This window comes from Myodes glareolus, chromosome 3 (genome assembly GCF_982192425.1).
Source record: "Myodes glareolus chromosome 3, mMyoGla1.1, whole genome shotgun sequence".
Classification (NCBI taxonomy): domain Eukaryota; kingdom Metazoa; phylum Chordata; class Mammalia; order Rodentia; family Cricetidae; genus Myodes; species Myodes glareolus.
Genome location: NC_142028.1, coordinates 84,211,730 through 84,237,195, shown reverse-complemented (window position 1 = coordinate 84,237,195; position 25,466 = coordinate 84,211,730). Strand labels below are relative to the sequence as shown.

At 51.2% G+C, this 25,466-nt stretch overlaps 1 protein-coding gene across 1 annotated transcript in view; it reads left to right on the top strand.

The window, feature by feature from the left end:
• Glis1 (GLIS family zinc finger 1) overlaps positions 1-25,466 on the top strand; it is a 188,756-nt gene that overhangs the window by 96,759 nt on the left and 66,531 nt on the right. The window contains exons 2-3 of the mRNA XM_085686366.2: positions 18,793-18,961; positions 23,408-24,296. Of these exons, the coding sequence (XP_085542492.1) occupies positions 18,793-18,961; positions 23,408-24,296 (1,058 nt within the window). The remainder of the gene's footprint in view (positions 1-18,792; positions 18,962-23,407; positions 24,297-25,466) is intronic.

Here is a 25,466-nt window from a genome sequence, read left to right as displayed (position 1 = left end):
ATACACACACACACACACACACACACACATACACACACACACACATGTTCCCAGGTCCTGAGATGGTATGATGTGAATATCTCTTCAGGGACCTCCATTCAGCCTAGTGCACAGTGATGCTTTCAGATTTTCTATGTGACACATTGCTGCTTGATTCCCGAATCTAATGAGGTAAGCCGTATAGTAAGTACTAAGAAGACTAACTTAGTAATCCAGAATCTTTGATTTTGACCAACTTAGTATTTCTTTTTCAGTACTGCTTGAACACGAAGTGAAAACTTATTAACTGAAGCTAAACCATCCCCAGTAACATAAATTGTTGTCAGCTTTTATAAATGGTTAAAATAAACAAGTTTGTCTAACTGTTTATTTGAAAAATTCGGGAATGAAGCCACTTGGCAAGGTAATTTGTGGCTAATTGACTTTTGATGAATTGGTCATTTGACACATTGATTTTCGGCCAACTGGCACTTGGAGTATCAATGTTCAGCCTGGGGCTTGGTGCCTGGGGCTGGTATGAGGCCCATGGGGCGCCAGGCAGGCTAGGCCTACAATCTAAACACCACCTTCAGAAGGTGATCCCGGAAGACCTAACCATCCTCCAGACCTGAAGAAGGTCTGCTTCCAGCTGGGTGATATGAGCCTTCGGGGACTCAACTAATACCAATCCTTAGTTGGATATTGTGCGAGACCCTGAGCTAAGGGCCTTGCAATTGCAATGACCTCGTTTGATTGCTGCTACGAGCCTGCACAGCAAGCGTGATCTGAGCTTTACAGGTAAAGGATGGGCACACACAGAGGGTAGCCTGCCTGGCTAAGTAGCGGAGTTCACATTCCAGGCCAGGTTGTCTCTCTCTCTAAAGGCCACGTTCTTAATCTTGGGACCCAAATGGACTTGCTGTAGGCCCTTCATTGACTTAGTTGACTTTTGTAAATGTTTGCTATGGGCTCTATTATAGCCTAATAGTGGCGCCTGCTCCTGCTCCTCCACTTGAGGAAACTGAGGCTGGATTAGATGTGAGACTCGGTCAAGTTCTAGCATCCCAGCAGAACAGAAGGGAGGCTGCTCCTGATGCTTCACAGGCCTTCCACCTCCAGCCTGAGCTAGGGACTTGTGCTTGTGTTCTTGTCTCTGGCCGTGGGACTACCCACAGGCCCTGCCTTCCACCCCCAGCCCTTCCTTGTTTATATCCCCGTTAATGGGCCCTTGCAGACCAGCCCAGCTGCCGTGGGAGAGCCAGTGAGCCACCTGGAGCTGTGTCTGCTGCAGAATGTTTACGGTGCACGGAGCCAAAACGAAACAACATCCATCTTGCTGACTGGTCACAAACACTGCGCCCATTCATGACCAGGCAGTGGATGGCCCTGTGCTTGGCAGTGAGCTGACACAGCTCAGCAGCTTGCAGGACAGCAAGAGGGTGAAGAGAAGGCAGGTGGGCTTGGATGAAATCACACCCCGGCCCAGGCGGCCCTCATTCCATTACTGCTCACCTATTCCTCTCACCAGATGTCGTAACGTGGCGCCCTAGGATGCTAGGGTTGTCTGGAGAGAGGTTCTTAGTCCCCGAGGTAGCTTTCCAAGCGTAGGTCAGTCCTAGCCCTGGGTCTCAGCAAGGCCTGAATGAGGTCACCTGTTCATGTGAGGTGCCACGGCATGTGACAGCTGCCTGGCAGCCTGCAGGGGTTCTGCCTCTAATAGACCTCGCAGTTATTACACTAGAGAGCCGGTTTACACCTTTGCCCTAGGAATTTCCATCCTGGTATGACGCTATTATCGCATTGCCTCCTCTTTAAGGGTCCCGTGGCTCACACACAGGGCCCTGAGGGCAGAAGCCGTGTCAGACACACCCGCGTGTTCTGAATGCTCACAGAGTTCAGAGACAGGTGCATGAAAGCTATCTTTGGCCCAGATCAGGGAAAGAGGGCAGGCCCCCAAGCCAGAACAGGAAGCCTGTTAATAGCGAAGGTCCCCAGCATTAGGGCTAGAAACAGGAAGAGGAAGCACGGCCAGGTCCTAACAAGCCCTTCCTCAGGGTCACTAAGCCTTTTGGTGTGTCACAAGGCTGGGATCAGAGGAGATCAACACTTGGAAGTACCTGCAGTCTCTTCCCTGTGGTTCATAGAAAAGTGAATGAAGGCCCAAAGCTGGGGGGTTCGCAGGTTGGGAAGACCTAAAATGCTCACCCTTGCTTTCTGCCCAGGGTTTCCCTGGACTCTGCCTTATGTTAGAGGCAGGGTACCACATACAGTTATGGGAACAAAGCAGAGAGCACAGCACCCTTCCTGTGGAGGCCACAGCAGAGCCACCCCAGAGGTCAAGCTTTCTCCCCAAATGGCCACTCTTCAGCAGCCAGTTGCTTTCCTGGAGCCCGCAGAGCAAGGGCAGGGTCTTCTCGACAGCACCTGGAGTGTAGCTTGGGCCTTCCACTCCCAGAGCCCACTTCTGCTTGCAGTGAAAATGTGCTCTGCTCAGGGATGCTCTTGTTTCCATCTTGTCTCTCAAGGGGTTTCAGTGGCTCTCAGCTGGTAGAGCCGTGTTGTTGCCCTGTGCCATGCGCATGTTAGATCAGAAACAGATGAATGCATGTGTGTCTTTCCACAATGCCAGAAATGATTGACTAACAATAAATTCATAAGGTGCAGTGGTTTTAATAACAGCGGTTTGTCAGGTGATCCCGTATACCCTTAGTACTCTGGCCAAGGCAAATGTGGGTCCTTTTATCCAATCTTAATTAGTCACACAGGTAAATATATCTATATCTAACATGTGAGTTAAAGAATAAATAAAAGTTAAAGGGTGTAGGCAGAGACTGCTCTTTCGTTCCTGGCTGCTCAGGACCGATTAATCACACAGAAACTATATTAATTACAACATTGCTTGGCCAATAGCTCGGGCTTAACTAACTCTTATATCGTAAATTAACCCATTTCTATTAATCTGTGTATCGCCACGAGGCTATGACTTACCGTGTAAGGTTCTGTTCTGGCATCTTTCTCCTTTGGCAGCTACATGGCACCTCCATGATTCTGCTACTCTCTCTCTCTATCCCTTCCAGCCTGGCTATATTCTGCCCTGCTATAGGCCAAGCCGTGTCTTTATTAACCAGTGGTAATAAAATATATTCATAGCATACAGAGGGAAATCCCAAATCAAAAGAGACTACTGGAGGATTCCAGAGGTTTCAGAAGCGGGCTGACAGAAATACCTATAGAGTCTGTATTGATAAGCTATCAGACCCTAGGCAACCACAGGGAGAAGCTGCTGCTGTGGAGATCCAGCCATGGGAGAGTTGGGATTGAGAGCGAAGATATAGTCAGTTGTAGAGACAAATGGGCAGAACAGGATCCAAAGCAGAATCAACAGGACCAAGTTCAGGCAGGCAAGGCAAGCAAGTGGTCAGCCCAGTAGGCCTTGTCAACAGCAGGAGAGCAAACTGGGCTGAAGCCCCAAGCTAGCCAGGGCTCCCCTTCCTGCCCATCCTGAAACACAGTCGGTGTCGCTGATGGGTTGGTGGGGTTGTGCCGTCACAATGATAGGCACTTCACAGGGTCCATATGAGGGAGCTCTGTTCTTTTCTCAGTCTAGCACATCCAGTGAGTTCTTGGGTCTGGCTTCACTGGTATGAGTTCAATATGCCCATGTACTCTTAAAGTCTCAATGCATCCCAAACAATTTATGAGACAACATCTTTTCTACTCTCAGAAATAAGTCTAATAAGTCAGTCTGTACTGCATGGATAGTGCCAGACAGATGGGGGTGTTTGTGGGTCTCCCCAGGCATCATCAAACAGCCTCAAAATAAAGTCAAAAGCTGCTTATAAAATGGAGCCTCTCGGGATAAGGGCCTGTTTTGCACAAGACAGAGTAACTTGATAGTAGAGATCATGGCTTCAGTGGAGCCTACACCTCCCAGCCTGAAGGGCTTCTGGGCTGTCTTGTCTTCATAAATGGGTCTTCTCTAGTCTCCGAGGCTCCGTCTCCCTTGACATTGCTCAGTTCAGCATTGATTCTTTTAGTCAGTAGTTCTCCCAACTGACATTTGGTCTTCTTACCTTCCCAGTGCAAAGGGAACTCAGAGAGGACGGGGACACTTAGTCCAGGCAGAGCAAGCGGAATCAGAACAGGGCAGCTTTGGGGAAGCTGTGAGCAGCCAGGCACCATGAACTGCCGTACCATGGCGGGAACTACGGGGCTGGGCTTCTGCATGGAAACCAAACTGAAGATTGGTCTTTCTTGATTGGCTCAGCAGTCATGTCCGAGGCAGTGGGGGCACAGAGGATTGGGATCAGGGGCAGACATGGCCACATCTGGGTCAGATTTTTGTTATTTAGAAAGATTGTCCTGGCTGTGGTAGGGTGTTTTAGGGAGGAGAGGAGATTGGTCCAGATGAAAGATACTGGCTCCAAGTGAGACAGGATTGGTAAGGATGAGAGAAACAGGGGAGGCTGAGGAAAGGGAAAAGCTGAATTGGGGCATTGGCCTGGGCCAGGGCATGGCACTGAGTCCATCTCCGGGCTTCAGTCAGTACTTAGTGCCTGTGCCAAGGCCCTGTGTAGGTACCTGAGGATAGACTGGCACACCTCTCCTCATGCCCCAGCACAGATGTGGACTGCCAGCTTTCCTTGCTGGGCAGCTTGTGTGGAGCCATGTGTCTGCCCCCCTTGTAGGCGTCTCCAAGTTCAGAACCTTGTCACAGAATAGACCTTGGGGTTCAGGGAAGCCAGACTCAGTCTTTCTCTCAGGGTGCCTCTGTGGAGTGGAGTGAGACACCCTTGGGCCAAAGCCTGACCTGCCATGCTTGCTTTTGTGGCATAGGGACGATCTGGCTTTCAGAGTAGGCCTGGGTCAGAGGTTGCCTTCAGGGCATCTTCCTCCTCACAGGGTCCTTCTGTATGGCCTCCTTTCACTTCTGAGGACTCCATCTATAACATTTCTTGCCTGCACTGATGGCTAGACAAACTCCATATAATGCTGTCATTGCGACCCAAAGACGGAATGAAAGGGAGGTAGGCCTTTACATCCTGTCTTTCCTTGTGAGTGTGCTCAGACACCACTGGCCCGGTGAAGTTGTCAGTTGTCACACCTGTGTGCATCGTCACCCTGCTTGGTGGCTGCAGACGCACAAAGTCACAGGCAGAGTGGCTGAGGTGACGTGATTCTCTGAAATGGTGAACAACCCTTGGGCAGCTTCCAAACAAAACACGGTACCGTCTTTCCCTAATTTACATGCAGTTCCAGGGCTGGAAATTTTAGTGGATATTACAACCATGAAAAAGCATTTTGTTTTCTGTGTGAAATGGACCTATGTTCTGGCTTTCATAACTGGACTGCTTGTTTACAGATGTTTTGAATATCTGGCATGATACTGAACAGTTAGCTTAGGACTGACCCACCCCTTGGCAGGAAGTCGGTCCTACCCCACTGAATGACAGTGGCCGCCAGTCACTGTGACCACCAGAAATCCTCCAGTGCCTTCCACTCTGCTCCCCAGAGTGGCCCTCTCCCAACCCCCATTGCAGTGATGTCTGGACTGAGGGTGTAGACTGAAGAGCTGGGGGAGAGAGTGGGCGAGCAGCCCCCCCATCAGGGCCTCCTGGGGGAGGACCCTCAGAGCTGGGTGGATTCAGATCTGGGGTGGAGCTAGTGGGGTTTCTCAGATGCCAAAACTTGCCTTGCCCTGAAGGCTTTCCCAGCCTTTGGACCAATCTGCAGGACAAGTAATCTTTTCCACAGTCTACAGAATCCTGAGCCTCTCTGAAGGCCAAGGAGCCATTCCCACTTCTTCCTCCCAGGCCACATCTTTACAGGGCGCTGTTTCCTGGAGGTGGGGATGCCCTCCTTTATGGGGTGGTGGTAGGGGCACTTCTCTCCTTGGCTAAACCCCACTGTAAGGGGAAAACACAGTATGCATTTACTATTCCCAGCCTATCGAGTGGGAGGGAGGGGTGGCTTGTTGCCACCGGCCATCACCAAGAGAGCATCCTCTATCAAAGTTCAAGAGTGGTTTCTGCCAAATCTGTGCCGCTCTCCCTCCTGCCTGCCATCATAATGCCAAAATCCTACCAGGGACTGACTGTATTCTCTCATAGTTACTGATCCTTGTTGCAGACGGGAGGCATGGACACTACCATCTCCATCCCTACTGTTGAACTGTCTGGAGCTGGCACCCTGAATGGATACCCTGTTGCTGGCCCATCATCTTTCTTGGGTTTTACATGTTTTTCAGACGTTTTAAGGAACAGTATAGCAGTCTTAAGAAGAACAACATGGACATAGGAATTAACTAATTAGCTTGTTTAAAAGAAGGGTTGTAAATGCACACCTCTGTTAACACTCATGGTTCTAGACTTGCTGTCCATCCTCAAGTTTTATAGAAACCAACAGCCATTTCCTCTGGATTTCTTACCACCCCATTACTGCCCTTGCTTTCCGAGCTTGGATAAAAAACAAGTGACTTTTGGTGATCATTATTGTCCTCCCTGGCTATCTTGAGCCAGACAGAACTCCTGTGGGGCTCCAAGTGTCCGAGAATATGCAGGGTAGGATCAGAGAGCATGGAGCGTGGTATCATTGCCTCCTAGGCCCATCTTAATGGAGATGCTGAGCTTTGTGGATCTGTAGCATCACGGGTGAGAGAAAGATGAGCGCTAGGTTCACAGATGCATTGAGAGCTCAGTTTTGAATTTTGGGACCATGGTCTTTCCATGATTAAACATACCTGAGAGCTTTTAAGAAGGGTCTGTATTTATTTACTAGGTTGCCCTTCTCCATCCTTAGGAGGGTCTCAGATTTGCTGAGGGCGTGTTTTCTTTCCTTGGGTCCCTGGTTGGTCCCCGATACCCCAGGCTCTCCATTGACACAAAGACGCATTTAATATTTTTTCTGCCTGACTTGGTCAGGGTCCCTATAACAAGAACTGAGACGTTCCCTGAGAAAGAGGATCCTGGGCCTTGAGAAGCCCTGGCAGTGTATGTATTCCAGTAGTCAAACATTTCAGGCTCCTTTTAGGAAGTGTCCAGATATCCTTCTATTGGTTGCTTGTTGTGGGGGCGGGGGGGGGGGGGCGCAGGGGACCAGGGGGAACTTGCGAACTGAGCAGCCTGGAGGACAGTCACTGACAAGCCAGGCAGCAGGAATCTAATTCAAGCCTTTGATGTGGCCTCAGGATTGTTTATTCATTTCAAAAACAGTATGAAATATTTTGATATGTGTAGTAGAGAGATTTAAAGCCCATTTTAAACTATATACCCTAGAAATTTACCTATGTTTCTGGAAAGATGGGGCAGTGCCTAGAGTCACGTTACCTATTTCCTCTGTCCTAAAAGGGAGCTGAGAAAGTTAGAAACCCTTAGTCCTGAAGCCACACCTCTGGGTGGCTGCCCTTCCTTCTTGAAGCCTTCTCTGCAAAGCCAGACTGGAGCCCATGACCTGTCATATCTGCCGCTCCCTGCTCGGGACCAGTGGCTTCCTGCCAGGACAAACTAAAGCCAGCACTATTGTCACCACAGAGAGTCCTGCAGGACAGTTCCTGCTTCTCCTGTGGCCTCACTGCTTCTCTGCTGCTTACTGGGTTCTTCTGTTCATGCCTTCTGTGTCCCTTCTCTGGGACACTGATCTTAGGGCCTTTGCTCGCTATCCCCCCCTCCACCTAGAATGCACATCCGTATGTGGCCATGCGGCTTCTGCCTCCCCTCCCCTCGACCCTGCGCAGACAGACCTTCCCTACACTGAGTGCCCTGCTTCTCTTCACTGCCTAGCTTCTTCCCTTTATTTTCACGCATAGCGTGTACTGTCTACCTGGTATGATAGGGTTAGTTTATTTCTTTGAAATGGTCATCTCTCCTACCAGAAGGCAAGTGCCACGCGAGTCAAGGTTTTTATTTCTTGCTCAGCACGTTTATGGTGCCCAGAGCAGAGGGAAGCTGGATTTCTGCTGCCTCTTCCTGGCACACAGTTAGGTATTCAGTGTGTGCGTGTTCATTGTTAACATTTGATATATCAATTCCTTTTCCATTTTTTTTGTATGGATGTTGAGATCCCGCACTTTCCTGGTGTTTGTTTTTGTGGCACTGGGGACTAAGCTCGGCACCCTGAGTGTTCTAAGTGTGTGCTCTGCCACTGAACTCTATCCCCAGTCGCCTTTTCGTTGAATGGAACTCTTAAAAATGTTTTCTCTCGTGAGGAAAATTTTTCATAAGTCCAGGAAAAGCTATGGTACAGTGCCTTGTGGTGAGGCAGATTCTTCTACTCCACGTTTGCCAGTGGCAGCTGCTCGGTCCGGGGTCCAGCTCCTTCAAGCGGGTGTTGAGGTTCCCCTCCTTCACAGAGGCCGGGCTGGCAGAGGGCATGCTTGGTAAATGATTCCCTCATAACTGTGAGACAGTCTCAGTTCCTCGTCTGATACACACTTTGTGGGTAATAGGCCGTTCAGTAAGAAACACATGGAGCTGGAGGAGAAACTACCCAAACGCCGTTCACAAACTGCATGTTTAAGCAGCTGAAGGTTTTGAATCGGACTTTCTGCATTGTGGTGGCGTCTCACTGTATCATGTCTAATGCCTATCAAGTTTCTGTTTATTTTCTGTAGTTGGCTCAGCCTTTCTTTTGGTGGGCATAGAAAAGGTCTCCTGTTCTTTTCTATTACTAGTGGTTCTTAACTGTTAAACTAATGGATTTTTGTTTCCACATGGGATGGGATGGGGCAGGAGGGAGTGGGGAGCATAGGCATGCACATGGGGAGGGGTGGGGAGGGGTGGGCAGGGAGGGAGAGAGGGGGAATACAGGCACACGTGGGGAGGGGTGGGGAGGGGTGAGAAGGGAGGGAGGGGGAGTACAGGCACACATGGGGAGGGGTGAGGAGGGAGGAGAGTATAGACATGCACATGGGGAGGGGTGGGGACGGAGGGGAGCATAGGCATGTACATGGGGAGGGGTGGGGAAGGAGGGAGGGGAAGTACAGGCACACATGGGGAGGGGTGGGTAGGGAGGGGAGTATAGACATACACATGGGGAGGGGTGGGGAGGGAGGGGGAGTACAGGCACACATGGGGAGGGGAGAATAGACATGCACATGGGGAGAGGTGGGGAGGGAGGGAGAGAGGGGGAATACAGGCACACATGAAGAGGGGTGGGGAGGGGTGAGAAGGGAGGGAGGGGGAGTACAGGCACACATGGGGAGAGGTTGGGAGGGAGGGAGAGAGGGGGAATACAGGCACACATGAAGAGGGGTGGGGAGGGAGGGGAGTATAGGCATGCACATGGGGAGGGATGAGGAGGGAGGGAGGGAGGGAGGGAGGAGCACAGGCACACATGGGATGCTGCACGTGCATGGATGTCGTAGGGGAGTTGTCAAGAGTGTATGCTCTTCTTCTGCGGGTTAGGGATCAAGTGCAGCTGCCAGGCTTGCACAGCAAGCACCTCACCCACAAGCCATCTCTCCGGCTGACTGCTGACTCTCAGCGGGAATAGCCAGGTCATGCTCGAGGAAGCAGGAGTGCCGCTGATAGCATACAGGGGTAGTGCCCTTTGGATAGTAAGTAAGGCTGTGCTTAAAACTGTACATATCTTTGGACTCAGCAACTGTACATATCCAGAAAGTTGTCCTAAGGCTATAAAATATGAATAGATGTAAGATAGGTGATCACAACATGACTGTTTTTCTCTTTTCTAAACAATTTTTAACTATAACTATAAGGAATAACATATGGACAGCCATGAAATAGAAACTACGTGATCATGACAATTATTTATTGGAAGAGTATTTTCGTACCTGGCCTGTAACAAAATGACTTGTATCAGACTACGCTTCTGCCTTGGTCTGTCCAGTGTTGTTGCTGTCCAGAACCTGAGCAGAGGTCACTTACACTGAACAGATTTATGACTCATGGTTCTGGAGGCTGTAACATGTGAAATTCAAGTTTGCTTGCTGCTTCATGTAGTGGCAGAAGGCTGTGCGTAGCTGGGGCATTAAATAGAGGGCAAGAGAGAGCAAGAGGGTGCCAGTCCACTCCGTGTGATGCTGACCAGACTCCCACTACAAGGAACCCACTCCCCAGAAAAAGGCATTATCCACGCATCTGAGCAGAGCCCCTGTGAAATAAACACCTGCTATAGGGTCAGCACTTAATACCACACAGTAGGAATTAAAGTTCAACGTGGTGGGCTTTAGCGGGTAGGGTGCATTTAGTCCTTAAAGACATTAAAGAGCCACTGAGCAGCCAGGATCTGAAAGATCAGCGTATGGGAGAGAAGAGCAGTGTACTGAGGTGACAGTGACACTGGGTGCCACACCTTCCTGTCAGGCATTCACCATTTGCAAGGCATGCAGAACACTCAAGGAGCCTTTGCAGCCTTACTGTGCGTGTAGCCTCTCTGTCGGAGTTTAGGGCCACCAGGACAGGCAGAGCCTGAAAGAGACAGAGACACTGAAATCTGTCATCCTGCATTGCTTTTCCTGTTCCTCATATTTGCTGATGCAGAAGAGGCGTAGGCAAAGGGTGAGAATGTGGACAGAGCCCGACAGTTAGAGGCTGAGAAGCTAGGCAAGCTTTCAATGGCTTCAAGTTCTAGGAAGACAGATACTGAAGTTCAGAGTCCAGAACGAGGAGCCTGACATCCCATGCCTCTGATTGGAGCTCCTGAAGGGGAGCACCCTACAAGAAAGGATGAGCTAGATGCACAGCAACAGAAAGCCAAGGCTACACAGAGATTGATAGGACCAAAAGTGGGGAAGCACAGCACAGGTTCAGAGTGCTCCAGATGCTGGAGATAGGACCAAAAGTGGGGAAACACAACACAGGTTCAGAAGTGGTCCAGATGCTAGTGTGGACAGGGTAGTATAGAATAATAGAATTAAAATAAGGGGGAATGAATATCAACGAGAATGTGTTGTGTATAGGGGTGGTGGATGGAGTTGAGTCTTGTGTTTTTGCCCTGCCAATGCAGGAAAAACACTCACCTCTTAGACAGTAATATGTCAAGGTAACTGTGAGAAGTAGAGTAAGGCATATCTGATGAGATAACAGAGGCAGAAAACAGAGTAATAAAAGCCGCTTAATATGAAAGAAGTTGAGGATGAAGAAGAAAAAAAAATACAGAATAGGTAGAACAAATAAGTTAATAGTAAAATTGTAGATTTAATTCAGAACATATGGTAATTACATTGAATATAAGTGGTGTAAATGGACTAAATATTCACTTTAGAAAGATTGCCAGAGTGCATAAAGATTGCTTCATAGGATATTGTATCAACAAGGTCTTTTTGGCTGTAAAAGGTGTTAAACACTGTAAGAGTTAACCTGTTCTCAAGTTCTGAGAACTGCTCCCCTGTTCTACTTGAGGTTCCTGGGTTTCTGATGTTGTCCTCACCCCAATTCTCTTTGCGACATAATAGCTCCTCCTTGAACAAGATGGCCTCCCCTAGTTCCCAGTGCTGCCCATGTCCGCATGCAAGAGAACCGGGGATGCTTTCTCCTGATTGTGAAGTAGAAGCTCCAGACTTCCGACCTAAACCAACTTATGCTCGATGTCTGTGCTAGTCCCTAGCTGAGAGGACTAGTCCACGCTGATTGACACGGGGGTAAGGAGAACAGTGAGGGCAGACGCAGTGCACAGTGCCTGCGTGTGTCAGGATCTGCACTGGGTACCTCGTGTAGTGTGGCAATGGTTTCAGCTTCACGTGCTGTGCCACAGAGAAGAGGAAGCCTGTGCTCTTCACAAGGTCACGGAGCTAGTCAATGACTCCACTGCATCTGCCAGCAGACCCTCCTTTCACGTTTTCAAGCTCCGTAAATAGGGTTCATCTTCTTTCCTGTCTCTGTCATCAAGGGGAAGGGACGGATTGGATACTGGGGTTGTGGCCTAAGTGTGTTCTCTTCCTCCAGGTTCATGTGTTGCAATCCTAGCCCCCAGTGTGACTGCATTTGCAGTAGGGAAGTGATAAGGGTAGGTGGGCTTATAAGCATAGGGTCCTGATGAGCAGAACTAGTGTGCTAATAAAAAGACACCGGAATGCTTGCCACTCTCTTTCTGTGAGCATGCAGGCCAGGCCATGCGAGCCCATGGTGAGAAAGTAGTGTCTGTGAGCCATGAAAAATAGCCTTCACCAGAACCCAAACTGCCTGGGACTTCAATCTAAGCCTTCTAGCTTCTACACTTTTGAAAAACATAAAATTCAATTGTCCAACCACTTTGGCTGTGTGCTTCTTATTACAGTCACTGGAGACTCACACACAGGGAGAGTGATGGGCTCTGTGCTTGTTGTAACAGCTGCTGGAGACTCACACACCAGGAGAGTGATGGGCTGCGTGCTTGTTGTAACAGCCACGTGCGACTCACACAGCAGGAGAGTGATGGGCCACATCTTCTCTCCATGGTCTTGATAAGGAGCAGCCTTCCTGGTATGGTGGAGCTTGCCTTGTATGCTGACAGCTGTTTATTGTGGTGTGACCATAGACACATCCCATACTCTGCCTGTGTCATGGACAGAGCCAAGGACTACACAGGACAGATAACAGGAATGTCATTAACTTTGGTATTTATTCATCATTACATGGAAAAGACAGAACAAGAAAATATGCTGATCGTTTTATCGTCCTGATTTTTACAAGTAAAAGCAGTATGCAGATACATAGGAAGGAACTGCCGAGCTTTTTCTTTTCTTTTTTGACTGTTTTCTCCACGTTCAGTGTGGCTCTCTGGCTAGTACACTGACGTTTTCATTATTGCCTATCTTCATTTTTATTTTTTTTTATTTTTACAATTAGTACATAAGAATGTGAGAAAAGAATTGGCCCTTCCGTGTGTCTGTATGCCAGCATGTTTATGTTATGTGTGTAACCATCTTAGGCTGTCCGTGGCCTGTTTGGCCTGGGATAGAGCTGCGGCTTTGCTCAGTTTCTGTGGCCGTGCCATCTTGAGGTGAGCTGGCTCAGGTTTTATTGGCCTGAGTCCCTATAAATCTAGCTTAGCTTTAAAGGGGGAATTTATGGGGTTCTTGTGGTCTGGGATAAGAGACGATGGGCGGCTTTAAGCCTGGAGCAAGATTTCAGCCATCAGGAGCTGCTGCTGTGGAGGCCCTGTCCAGGTTACAGGCCCCCTGGTAGCCATGAATACCCCAACACTCCAGCAAGTGAGTGGGCCTCGGCTTCCTATCTTGCTTGAATGCAGAGAAACCTGGCCTTCTGTGCCTCGCTGCTTCTCCACCAGTTGACCCAGCTGCACGCCAGGGTTCCACGTGTTAAGAAAAGAGGCTCTTCTGTGCCTCTCCTCTACCCCTTAGGTGAGCTCCTCACTGGGACTGGAATAGGAGCCCCGAGTCCTCTGCACTCTGTGATGCCCCTGCTGACCGCTCACGTTCTTCCTGCTCAGAGGGGAAAGCTGAGGTTCAGCATAGCCTGTGCTCGCTCACTCTCCTGGGGAAGGGCTGCTGGCAAGGCACGCCTGGCCTGAGACTGCCCTTCTGTGTTCACTGGCGCTCACTGCTCAGGAGAGCAGGCTTTATCCCCATGCCTGTCAAGAGACCAAAACACAGGGGCCTTTTTCAGAATGCCAGCTGCACCAGAAGCCACGCCAGGAGTCCTGTGTGCATTGTCTCCTCCAGTGTGCTCAGCCACCCCTCAGCTGAGATTCTGAACCCCATTTTGCATAGGAAGAATCAGATTTAGAGGGGAAAACCACTCACCCCAAGTCAGCCATCCAGAAAGGCAATCAATGGTGGAGTTGGACTTTACGTTAGGTGTGTGCCGAGGTTGTTCATCCCCTAAATTACACTGTCCGACAGAGGAGGCACCAGAGCGAACTTGACAGTTCACAGACTCACTCTCTCAGCATTTCCAGCTACCTGCTGGGAACCAAACTGCGAGCTGGAATGAGGGATACGTCCCCAGCGGGGGTCAGAGAGCCTCCCTGCTAGATAAGATGAACAAGCCCCTTTCTCCTCTGCAGGGCCCCTGTTTTCTGTATGGAGAAGGTTGGGCCAGTTGACAGCTGGAGCAGGCCTGCTAACAAAAGTTCTGAGACCAAGATCTTTGTCCTGGGGCTATGGCAGCCTTTTGCCGGAGGTGGAGCTTTAACTGTTCCTACAAGCCAGTGTGGCAGCACAGCCAGTGTGTGTGTGTGGGGGGGGGGGGGTAGGGGATATACTCCAGCTCTGGGGATAGAGGTGAAAGGTGAAGTGTGGGGCCTGGGCCATGTGCACAGGCAGTGGCAGCTACTCACAGGGCTGCTAAGAGCTGGGTGATAGGGGAGCTCAAAGAGGGCTGAGACCAGAGGACGTCCTGGAGGAGAGGGACTTCCAGGGGTCTCTGGGTTGGTAAGGACATGCCCTAGCAAAATATTGTGAGAATGAGTGATAACGTCCAGATGGATGGGTGAGCCCAGGCTGTGGGGCCCTAGGGCCAGTCTGGAGCCCCATCCATCAGTGTGCCCACCAGGGATAGCCTTGTGCTGAGTGGTTGACTTTCCGTTGTCAGTGCTTCCCTTAAATGTTTCCCCCACTTTGTAGATGTAGAAAAGGATAGCAGTTCCGGGTTGAATCCTTGGCTCCTTCGGTGGTCATCAGACTAACGGCCATGGTTGTCTTTCTTATTGTGTGATAAGAAATACCTGCCCAAACTTAAGGAAGTTTAAAGTTTCAGCTTACAGTTCCAGCCCCTGACTGACAAGGCAACATGGAGGCAGGAGAATGAGGCAGCTATTCATGTCATGGCAGCAGAGAGCTTGGGCCAGAAGCCAGGCCTCACAGTAACCCTCAAAAGCCTGTCCCGAATGTTTCACAACCTCCTAAAACTGTCCCACTGGCTGGGGATCAAGTTTTCAAATATATGGGCCTGTGAGGGACATTTCATACTCAAACCATAACATCCCAGGAGCCAAGGATCTGTCTTCCCGATAAAGTCCTGTTGGGAGCAGCCCCTCTCCTTCCTGTGTTGTTTGGGTTCTGCCATGGCAGGGTAAAGTAGCCGTGGCTCCCCAGTCAGCCGCTGGTTGTCTACTGGTTTGCAGAAATACTTGGCTGACTAGGTGGCTAAGTCACCAGCCACTTCTGAGCTCTGCACTTGCTGTGTGGACTTGGGCAGCTTACTTGCTACTCTGAGCCTGCCTACCAGCTCCTGAGGGTCTGCAGTGAGTCTCACAGTAGAGTGTGAAGATTTGGTAGCTGGTTGGTTCTGGAAACAACACAAATCAGTTATCATGTAGGCTTATCTCATCCCTGCAGATGGCTGCAGGTTACTATACAAGGCGCCCCTGGGCCTTGGATGCTGAGGGTGGCAGGTTTCAGCACAGTGGAATGTTCTCGTGGGAGTCACTTTGGGTGCGGTTCTACTTTATATTCAGGGTATTATAATAACGTGCAAAGCTTTTGGGTATACCATGAGAGCCATTTCCTTCAGACTGGTCACTGGGGCTTCATTCAGGCTACTGAACCTTGCGTTTGGTGAACCCTAAGTCTGGGAGTTTGTCCTTCAGAGTCTGGCTTTGGACCCTCTAGGCCTGCCTGGGAATGAACTGCTTCTCAAAGCCCTGCCTGAACTCCAGAAAGCACAGAACAAGCAACTAGCATCATTCTTACTCTTCGAGTGTTCAATATAAGCTAAGACTCCGTCATCCATGTGTCTCCCTGTCACCACAACCCTGTGAAGTAGGTGTCAGACAAGAAAACCGAGGCCAGGCCAGGAAAGCAGACCTGTTTCTTACCTAGGTTCAGAGGTGTGAGTCCATGCTCTGCTGATCCTTCTCATTTTGGAGCCTGTTTCTTTGTATACTTACAGCACAGATGGCCAGTTCCAGCCCTGACTCTGAAGGACTTCTCACTGTTTGTCAAGGGGCTTCTTGTGCTTGGAGAAAGCCAGGATGTAGGGTCCATTCTTGGCTTTCATGGCCTAGAAGGAAGCACAGCTACTAGGTGCCCCACTCTATCTGGATACCCCTCCATTAGGGCCGCAGGGCGCTAGATGGACAGCTCCCATCCTCCCACTCGCCATCCTCCCTCCTGGAGACAAACATGAACAGGAGCAGGCCTACTCTGGGTCTCGTGACGCCCTTGGGGATGGAGGAAAAGACTCCACAGAGAGGAGATGGTGCCTACATTTGTTCTGTGGACATATCTCTGTGGAAGAGATGGCAGCCTGAGGTTCAATGTCCAGCCTTTGAGGAAGCGGGAGACCTAGAGCAGTTTGGCATGGACTGGAGCTCCAGCTGTGCCAGTGGTTGCTAGGTGACCTTAGGTGACCAGTGGTCAACTCTGATGCTCAGCTCTGCCGAGTTCAGAGGTCAGATCTTCCCGCTGGGCTAGTGGAGGACAGGAGATGAGGACTTGAGCAGGCTTGCAGCAACAGTCAATGCCGACTTTGGCCTCAGAGCCTCTCCCTTTCTTCCCAGCATCTCTTCTTTGTTTATTGCAGGGAGGGCTCTCCCGGACTCCAGCAGAGAAGCGGCTAAAAGGTCCAACCATTCCTTCATCTACTGTTTGTGCTGATGACTCTAATCAGCTCAGTCTGTCTTTCCTGTGTGATCTTGGCCAAACGGTTAACCCTATTCTGTCTACGTTTACTGTTCGGGAACACTTGTTGGGGGCAGACGAGGAGGGACGGGACAGACAGAACAATACTTGGGCTTCAAAGTCCAAGAGGTCTGGGCTTGGATTGTGTCCCTGAGCCTGGTCAGAGGCCCTCTATTTCTTCAGCAGAGCTGGGAAAACAAAACAACAACAACAACAAAACTGTCTCAAGCCTGCCCTCGGAGGTTTGAAGAGGGAGGACTGAATACATGCAGGCACACCCATCACCAGTCCTCCCTGGGCCTGTCACCACTGCTCCCAGGGGCCCGTCCCACTGCTCCTTAAGTCCACCTTCCTTCTCCTCACTTCGCTTGCAGGAGGAAGTACATGACCCAGAGGACTCTGAAGGTTCTGGAAGGAAGCTTAGAACCACCCTAACCTCCAGGATCTGGGAGAGATCCTGGCAGAACAGCCCCTGTGATGCTCTCTGCTCCAAATGCCATTAATGGTCATAAAATTATCCACAGTTTTTGGAGGCCAGTCCCAGGGTTTGCCTCAGTGGGACAATAAAATCACATGCAGAAACGATCTGGAAAAGGCGAAGACGGCCAAGCAGAGTCAGAGTTAAATGAGCTGCAGCCTGCTCTCATTAACTCAGGCCATTCACATTTGTTACCAGGGATTTCTTTTTAATTAAAAAACAACCAAGTTATTAAAGCATAACCCTAAGAAGGGCTGACTGGGCAGCCGCCGAATCCAGCAGAGCGAGCGGTCCGCGCAGCAGGACAGGCCAGTGCCGCCAGGGAAATGGCATGGAACAGATGTTATTTGGAGCACTCACCCAACCCGGGGCCTTAAAAGTTGTGCCTTCTCATCTGTACACTGTAAAGTGCTGTTCAGAACTGGGGAGAGTTAGTACTGTCTGTCATAGCGACCTGGTCTCAGCCCAGCTAGGACTGGCAGTGCTGTCTTATAAGGCCACTCACTTCTTATCACACAGAAGTTACGGTGTGGGGCTGGGGGCTGGCAGATTCGGGACAGGAATACAGCACAGATTTCTAGTTGTGTGCTCTTGAGTGATCAGTGTAATTCACATGAGCCTCGGTTTCCCCATGTATTGAAATAAGTATACTCACATCCCCTGGGCAGGCAGTGGGGAATCCATGGCTTGTATGTAGTAGGTCATATGTGGCCTCATTGCTGTCCTTGTCCTTAGCTTAGGGGTTTCCTGTTTCTTTGCTCAGGGTTGACAGTACCTAGACTACTTGGACAGTTAGTATAACATTATGTCACGTCTCTAGGGCATTTTAAGATTTCAAAGCGCTGCATAACCTAAGAGTACTCTTCTTTCCTGGGGCTCCTGTGGATGCTAGCACTGTGGTACCCAGAGGAGCAGAGGGTCAGTGCACATCAGGACGGGCCTGAGTTGTAGAAGGGGGTTCTGGGAAGTGAAGAGGATGCCACAATCCTTGGGTTCCAAAGCATCACCCCCAGAAGTGACAGGGCATAAAGCCAAAAGGAATATTTTCCAGATTAACTGCCCTTGCCCATAGGTGAGCATCTGTAGTTGAGGGGCAATGAGAGAGGCTTATAGCAAGCATATCTGACATTTGCGTTCACTTTATGGGGTTCTTAGGGCCATTCTGTGTACAGCCTCAACAGAACCTATACGCAGACAAGAGTGTAGAGAATAGGATAACTGGGCCATCAGAGAACCACAGGACACGGAAATGAATCACCATACTGTCTGCGGTGTGATGGGATTTTGAAGCAGTATAGAGTAGGCTTTGGAACGAAGTGGCCCTAGATGATAAGTTGGGCAGACACCTCCTTCTTGATACATGTACCCAAAACACCTCCAGTTCCAGGGCCCGCTGCTGCAGCATCGCCTCCCAACCTCTAAGGCACACCAAGGATGGCAACTCCCAGCATATTAGAACCCAAGCCCCTGCCTAGCATCTGAGTTCCCACCCTGACGCGGTTGTAGATAACAGTCGATGGACATTGAGGAACTATCTCTTTGGCTCACCAGTGTGTCTCACTCCTAGAACAGTGTCTGACTGACAGAATTCATTGTTTGCTGACAGTCATTCAAGCAATGGAGCTTAGTGTGCATACCTGAGAACTGACCGTTTTTATCACAGATTCTGCCAAGTAATTCTGGGAACCAAATAAGGTGTCCCAGGCCTCAAATGCAGCAGGGCATTCAGATGGCTTCAGGGCTCTGTCCTCTCCCCAAGCTCCCTGGTAGCTGTTTATTCACCTGTCTCCTCTTTCCTGTTGTTTCCGCCTAGTGAACGGGAGCTACGGACACTGCCCAGAGAAGAGCCTGCTAGACCTGGACCTGCCCGAGGGTCCCAGCCCCTCCTGCCACCAGGGTCTGTTTCTTCCTGCAGGGACCCCACCTCCCCGAGAGCATCCCCCTGTCTGCGAGAGGCTGCTTCATTTCCCCCACCCTAACAGGTATGTGTCCATTCCTTCCACCTCACCTAGTCTGCCTGGCTAATGGAACACACTGAGAAACTGAGACGCAAAGGGGCCAGGACCTGTCTGAGTTGGTTGGCACAGAGATGCCTAGTGCAGGCCCTCCTTGTTTTGTCAAGAGATCTTAGGGGACACAAAGATGGCTTCAATGAGGTGCATGTCCCTGTTTCACAGGCTGAGGTGGCTCCATTTGAATGTTTTTGTGGGCGCACACCACTGATACTTGGGGGCAGCGTGCCTGGAGCCTGTTTCACGGGCATGAGGCTCTGGATACTGGCCCAGATCCTAGTTTGTGCTCCATTGCTCCGCCAGCCACGTAGTGCCTGCCCTATGCCCAGTGCTGGGCCAGTGCTGGTGTCCTTCGGGGGAGGGGAAAGGAGCCCCATTCCAGGAGCGTTGAACTTTACTAGATAGGAGGACACTGAGAATTTTGATTTCCTGTGGCCTTCTCTGATATCAGCGAGGCTTCTGTTTTGGAAGAGTTAATTCATGTAGTCAGGCTGTCTTAATAAATGTCATAGATTGGGTGGCTTAAATAAAAGACATTTATTTCTCACAGTTCTGGGGGGCTGGAAGCCCATGCTCAGGGGTTGATAGGTTTGGTTTCCCCTGCTCCGTCCCCTTGGCTGACAGGCAGTCACATGACCAACCCTTTATCTCTGGGGTCCGTGCTTCTATCTTATAAAGGAATCAGACATATTGTAGTTAGGGCCTTCATAACCCCATGTCGTTTAATTTCATGCTTAAGGCCCTGTCTCCAAATGTAAGTACTCTGAAGGTTAGGCTTCCGACATAAATTGGGGGAGACTAGTCCAGCCCAAAACAGGAATAAGTGTCTTTTAGGCTTCAGGTTGCCTGCTAGTTAGTGATAGTCACGTGTTTCTGCTGCCAGGATAGTCCCCCATGATCTGGCAGGACGTGTTCCTGGGGGTGGGGAGGGGAGATGAATTTTATGTTGGACTATGTGGGCTGTTTGTTGCTTTAATTTTGCTTTAAAAAATTAATCAGAAGCATCATGTATCTCTTTAAATATCATTTTGACAGTACCAGGCACAGGAGAGTCTGTATCCAGGATCCTATACTGGCTCAGTGTCGGCTATACAACCCAAGATTGGCTGGATTTGAGCTGACACTTTTAGTTTCCCTCATCTTCTAAAAGAACATGACCCCACTCTAGACCATGCCCAATTCCAGTCCTGCCTCTCTGCAGTGGGCCTCCCTCTGCATTCTGTTGCCCTTCCTGTCTCTAGCCCTTGCTCTTCTGCCTGGCTTGGTCACCTTGCCTGCAGCCTAGCTCCCAGTGAGTCACTGTCTCACTGGGTCCCACAGACCTGGGCCCAGGTCCCCCTGCTGTCAAGTGGCAGTCATGGAATACTTACCATGAGTCATTGGTGGGCTGACCTCCTCAGCCCACGAATGGAAACTGAGGCAGGGAGAATGTGTCACTCATGTCACTAGCCCAGTGACGTCTATCTGTGAGGCAGAGCAGAGGTTTAAGTAACGTTAGCAATATCCCAAATTTTGACATTTCTGTGCCTAATATGGGTGTCCTCCCCACCCCCACTGTGGTCAATGTAATATTTGGATGAGATCCTGTCTCATTTCTATCACTAGGTTCCCAGGGGACCTGAGGAAAGATACATAGCCTCTAGAGCCCCTTTCTTGATCTGCAAAGTACAAAGAGAAGCACGCAGTAAAGAGGCCTCATAGAACCAGGAGGCCTCGGCATCAGGCCCCAGCTTCCTGCCCCTCTGCTACCCCTGTGACCTTCTGGCTCTGTGCTGAGTGGGCCCACATGTTCATAACACAAGGCCTTGGCCTTTTGAAGCCCCTCCCCCTGACTCTCCGTATTGCTGACTGCCAATATTTCTCAGCAGAATCATCACATACCACTGAGTAAAGAGACCTCAGCCAAGGCTATGGGCTTTGAGGACACAGAAACTGAGCCATTAGGTGTGAAGACCCCCCCGCCCACACACCTCTATTGCAAAAGCTGATGGCTCAAGTTGAACACCTTCACAAAGAGCCAAAGGAATGTTATGCCCTTGACTTAGAATGTTGATGCCGTAAAGAAATGATACGGTTCTCCCAGTCAGGATGGCAGTAGGGTGCTGACTTCCAGGAACGGCATTGTGAGCGTGCTGGAATTCTGACTTATAAAAACCCAGGCATCTGCTCTTGCTGCATCACCTTTGTCTTTGCAGTTGCAAACATGTTTAAAACAGGAGATGCATGTCCTTTAAAGCTTTGTTTCTGTACCAGGTAGAACTTAGTACCCATCATTCCACTGTTAAGATAGGAGTCAGCTCGCAGGAGTGGGGGGTACCTGGTGCATCTGCCTCTTAGCCACTGTGCACTCACAGACTCTAGAGAGAATTATAGAGCTCAGTCCCAGAGTGGACAGAACCACCTGCCACCCAGGGGCAGGGAGAAAAAGCCAGACCCTGCCCCACCCTTGAGACCTCAGGCTGGAACCTCACACTCTTCCCACAGAGGACATTCTGATTACTGTCAGTTACATTCCTAACTCAGTCAGATGCTTCAGCCTTTGTCGGTTCATTGACCTGGAGCCATTTGTAAAAGCTCCAGACTAGTGCTTCCCAGTGCCCTGTCTGCCAGCCTTTCTCTGCCAGCGTTGTGCCCTGCTAAAGCGGCAGCTATGGTGTTATTTCTCTGAATTTTGCAAAGTCCCTACTTTCCTATTGACTCTTTCAGTGGAACTTGCTGCTGGCTGTGGCAGGCCCAGTGTCCCCACCCCTGGGGACGGGATGTGCATTTGCTCCTCAGCAGAGATGCCGAGGGAGAAGCACCCAATGGGAAGTTGTTTAGTGTCTAAGAGACAGGTATGTCCCGCGGGCCTCCATTCAAGGAGAGCTTGCAGTCAGTTCTGCACAGGAGATGGAAACTGGGCTCCTGGTCCAGGCCTGGCACTGGCTTGCTCCTGCATGATGGCCCAGGCCCCCAAGCCTCAGGTCCTACTTCCCCCACTGACCCTGAGTGATTTAGGGTGAGAGGCCAAGCTCTGAGTGCCTCCTGCTCTGGCTCTCTCTTCTTCTAATTCCCGTTCTCTCCACCCTTTGTCTAGCGCTCCTGGAGCCAGAGGGGCAGGGACGAGGTCTCAAGGCTGTCTGGGAGAGCTCAGTTCTGCCTGTGGGAGCCATGGGACAGTGGTCTTGTAGAAGCAGTAATAATGGTACCATGGCCTAACCCTCTCCTTCCCAGGGTGCTAACCCTTAAACCCAGCCATCACCCTCTTAGTTCTCTGTATAGTGGTGTGGTTCTTGTCTCACCAATGAGGAAGCAGAGCCAGACAGGGTTCAGGCTCTGAGCATAGGACCAGGCCTCCAGGTCCTATAGCAACTGGTCAGGCACTTCCGCCAGTATCACCCTCCAGGTCTCTCCCATCTTCAGTCTTCTGGTGACAGTCTCACCCTGATGTTTCTGCCTGGATCTTACCTTGTCACCACCCACAGTGGTGGACGGGTCTGTGCAGAAATTCCTTTGCCTTCCTGAACGTGGCCTCCTGTAAAGGGGGGGGGGTGGAAGAACTGTCTTCCACCAGGGAAACTGCGACCCAGTCACATGGTAAAGATGGCCTCTGTGGCTAGCCCACATCCTGCCATTTTCAAGATCAGGAACAGGATTGTTTGGCTATTGCTGAGGATAGAGGCCCCAAACTTGCCCAGAATGAAGCAATTTGCCCGACTTTACCATCTGGAATGGAGCTGACCTCAACCTCAGACTTGGTCTCCTATCTCCCATGTTCCTCCTCAGAACTGCAGCTCCACATACTCACATCTGAGCTCAAAATTCTGGGGCACCCCAAGACTCTTGTCCCCCCACTCTGTGCCTCAGGCTCCCACCCAGTCACACCAACCATGGAAAGACAGGCTAGGTAGGGCTAGATGTCATTAAATGAAGTAAAGATTACAGAAATTAAAATTCCAAGGGGCGTGTAAGTAGAATTTAAACCCTACTGGACCTGAAGAGGCCTCAAAATGCCAACCATAGCCTTTTGCCCACAGTACTCACTTGAAGCTCAGAGGGGGAGGGTCAGGGCTGACCGTAGGGAAGCTGGGAGGTCAGCAAGATGGTGACAGAGTGGTGGATGGGCTGGGTTCTGGCAAAAGGTTCTATCCTTCCTGGTGTCCTCATCCCTCCCCTGGTTAGCCTTCTTGCCTCTCCTGTCTCCAGCATCTCTCTCTAGGCTGCCTCCTCTTCCTCTTGTTTCTCTGCTTCCCCCTTCTTCCCTGCCCTTGGCACAGCCGATTCTGGTCTTTCACACACTCTGTCTCTCAACCTTCACTTCTTCCTGGGCTCCTCCAGGTCCCTGTTCCGTGAGCTTCCGTGTTCTGCTTCCGTGAGCCCTGCGTGACCCCTGGAGAGTGCCTGCCTTCCATAATCGCTCTGGCTCCTGTCTTCCAGGTCACCCAGACCCCAGGCTACATACGTGAATGGCAGCCTCCAGGCAGCTCAGCACATCAAGCAGGAAGCCCTACCTGACTATCAGGCCATGGCCGGTGTCCACACGCCCCTGCCCACCCACTGCCGGGCCCCATCTTCCACAAACCTGCAGCCAGAGCTGGACTTCCCAGGCCGAGGCCTCACTAATCCTGTACCTTCCTGCTACCTTCTGGGCAATGAACCTGTCTCGGGCCTGGGTCCCCAGCCCGAGGCCCACCTCCCCGAGGGCAGCCTGAAACGTTGCTGCCTCCTGGGCCTGCCCCCCACCTCTTCAGCCTCCTCCTCCCCCTGTGCCTCCTCTGACATCAATCCTGCCATCCACTCTTCCCAGACAGCTCTAGTTAGCTGTGTAAATGGACTCCGAAGCCCACCTTTGCCAGGAGAGCTGGGGGGAGGACCCAAGCGATCGCAGCAGGGGCCTGTGCCCGCCTCCAGTGACGGTCACGAGGGCAGCTTGCAGCTTGAAGCGTGCCGGAAGTCAGGCTTCCTGAAGCAGGAGCCCCTGGACGAGTTCTCGGAGCTCTTTGCTCCTCACCAGCAGGGTTTGCCACCCCCCTACCCACTGCCTCAGTTGCCAGCCGGCCCCAGCCTTGGAGGCCTAGGGCTCGGCCTGGCGGGCAGGATGGTGGCCGGGCGGCAGGCATGCCGCTGGGTGGACTGTTGCGCAGCCTACGAGCAGCAGGAGGAGCTGGTGCGGCACATCGAGAAGAGCCACATCGACCAGCGCAAAGGCGAAGACTTCACCTGCTTCTGGGCCGGCTGCGTGCGCCGCTACAAGCCCTTCAACGCCCGCTACAAGCTGCTCATCCACATGAGGGTACACTCGGGCGAGAAGCCCAACAAGTGCATGGTGAGTCCGGGGCTGCCAGGCCCTCTCAGTGCCCCCGCCCCTCAGAGCTGCACCATCCACGGCACTAGAAAGAACCCCTTTGGGAATCAGACTGGGCTCCCACAAAGTCTGGGGCTGGGCCAGTGAATAAGACCGTCTGGGTTCCTGTCGCTGGGAACGTTGGAAGGATTGCCTTGTCCCTGTCGGGTGTCCTAGCCCGCACACTGAAGCATTAGATGGTATTGGTTGTAGTCTAGCATGCCACACGGCCTGGTGCCACGTGACCTCTGAACCTAAAGCAAGTCTGGCCAGGCTTATCTTTTCCATGTCACCCGAGGGTGGCAGATGGTGAGTAAAGCGTGCCCTCCTCCAGCACTGGCCTTTACCTGGTGTACCTCGACAGCTCTGGCTTCTGTAGAGAGGTCCTGGACCTCCAGAACAGGCTTGGAGCTGAGGTCAAGGGCCGGCATCAGGCCCTGCATGGCACCAACAGTGCTCCGGCTGGGGTTGAGACAAAGGTTCTGGGAGAAAGAAGCATGGTGTGCCTAAGCATGCATGCAGATACACTCGAGTTAGAAGCAGGCACCCTGCCTGGCCCTTCTGGCTCTCCATGTCCATGTTCTGTGCTTGCTGTAGTAGAAAGCTTCATCAGAGTCTAGGAGAGGGGCCTTAGGCCCCGTACCCATCCTCTGCCCTCCAGACGCAGCAGCCTGGGATGGAGGGCTGGGGCCCGAGGCTGCTGTACAACACCAATGACACAGAGCACCCAGGCCATGTGCATCTCCCCTTCCTCACTGCCAGACAGTAGTGTTTCCAGCCTGTAGTTTTGTCCTGACGGGCACTGCAGGTATCACTTGCGGTCTTAGAAGGGGCTCCAGGTCCTTGCTCAGAGCACGAGGTGACATTCATGGGGCATCAGGGAAGAGGCATTGGTCACTGTGGTGTAAAGTCATTTTCTTGGGGCCACACTTGTCCCCAGGGCTCACCTGCTTTGTTTCTGAGCTGGATGTAGACTGAGTGAGTGTGCTCTCTAGCCTTGAAGGAGAAGGAGTCTGCTAGTCCATTGATAGGCTACAGGTGGACAGCCCTTGAGGAGAGGAGGAGGGTAGAGCCTGGGCTTGTGAGCTGTTGTGTGGCACAGAAGTGTGGGGGAAGGGCCCCGAGCTGGTGGAGAATTTTACTTGGACGTTT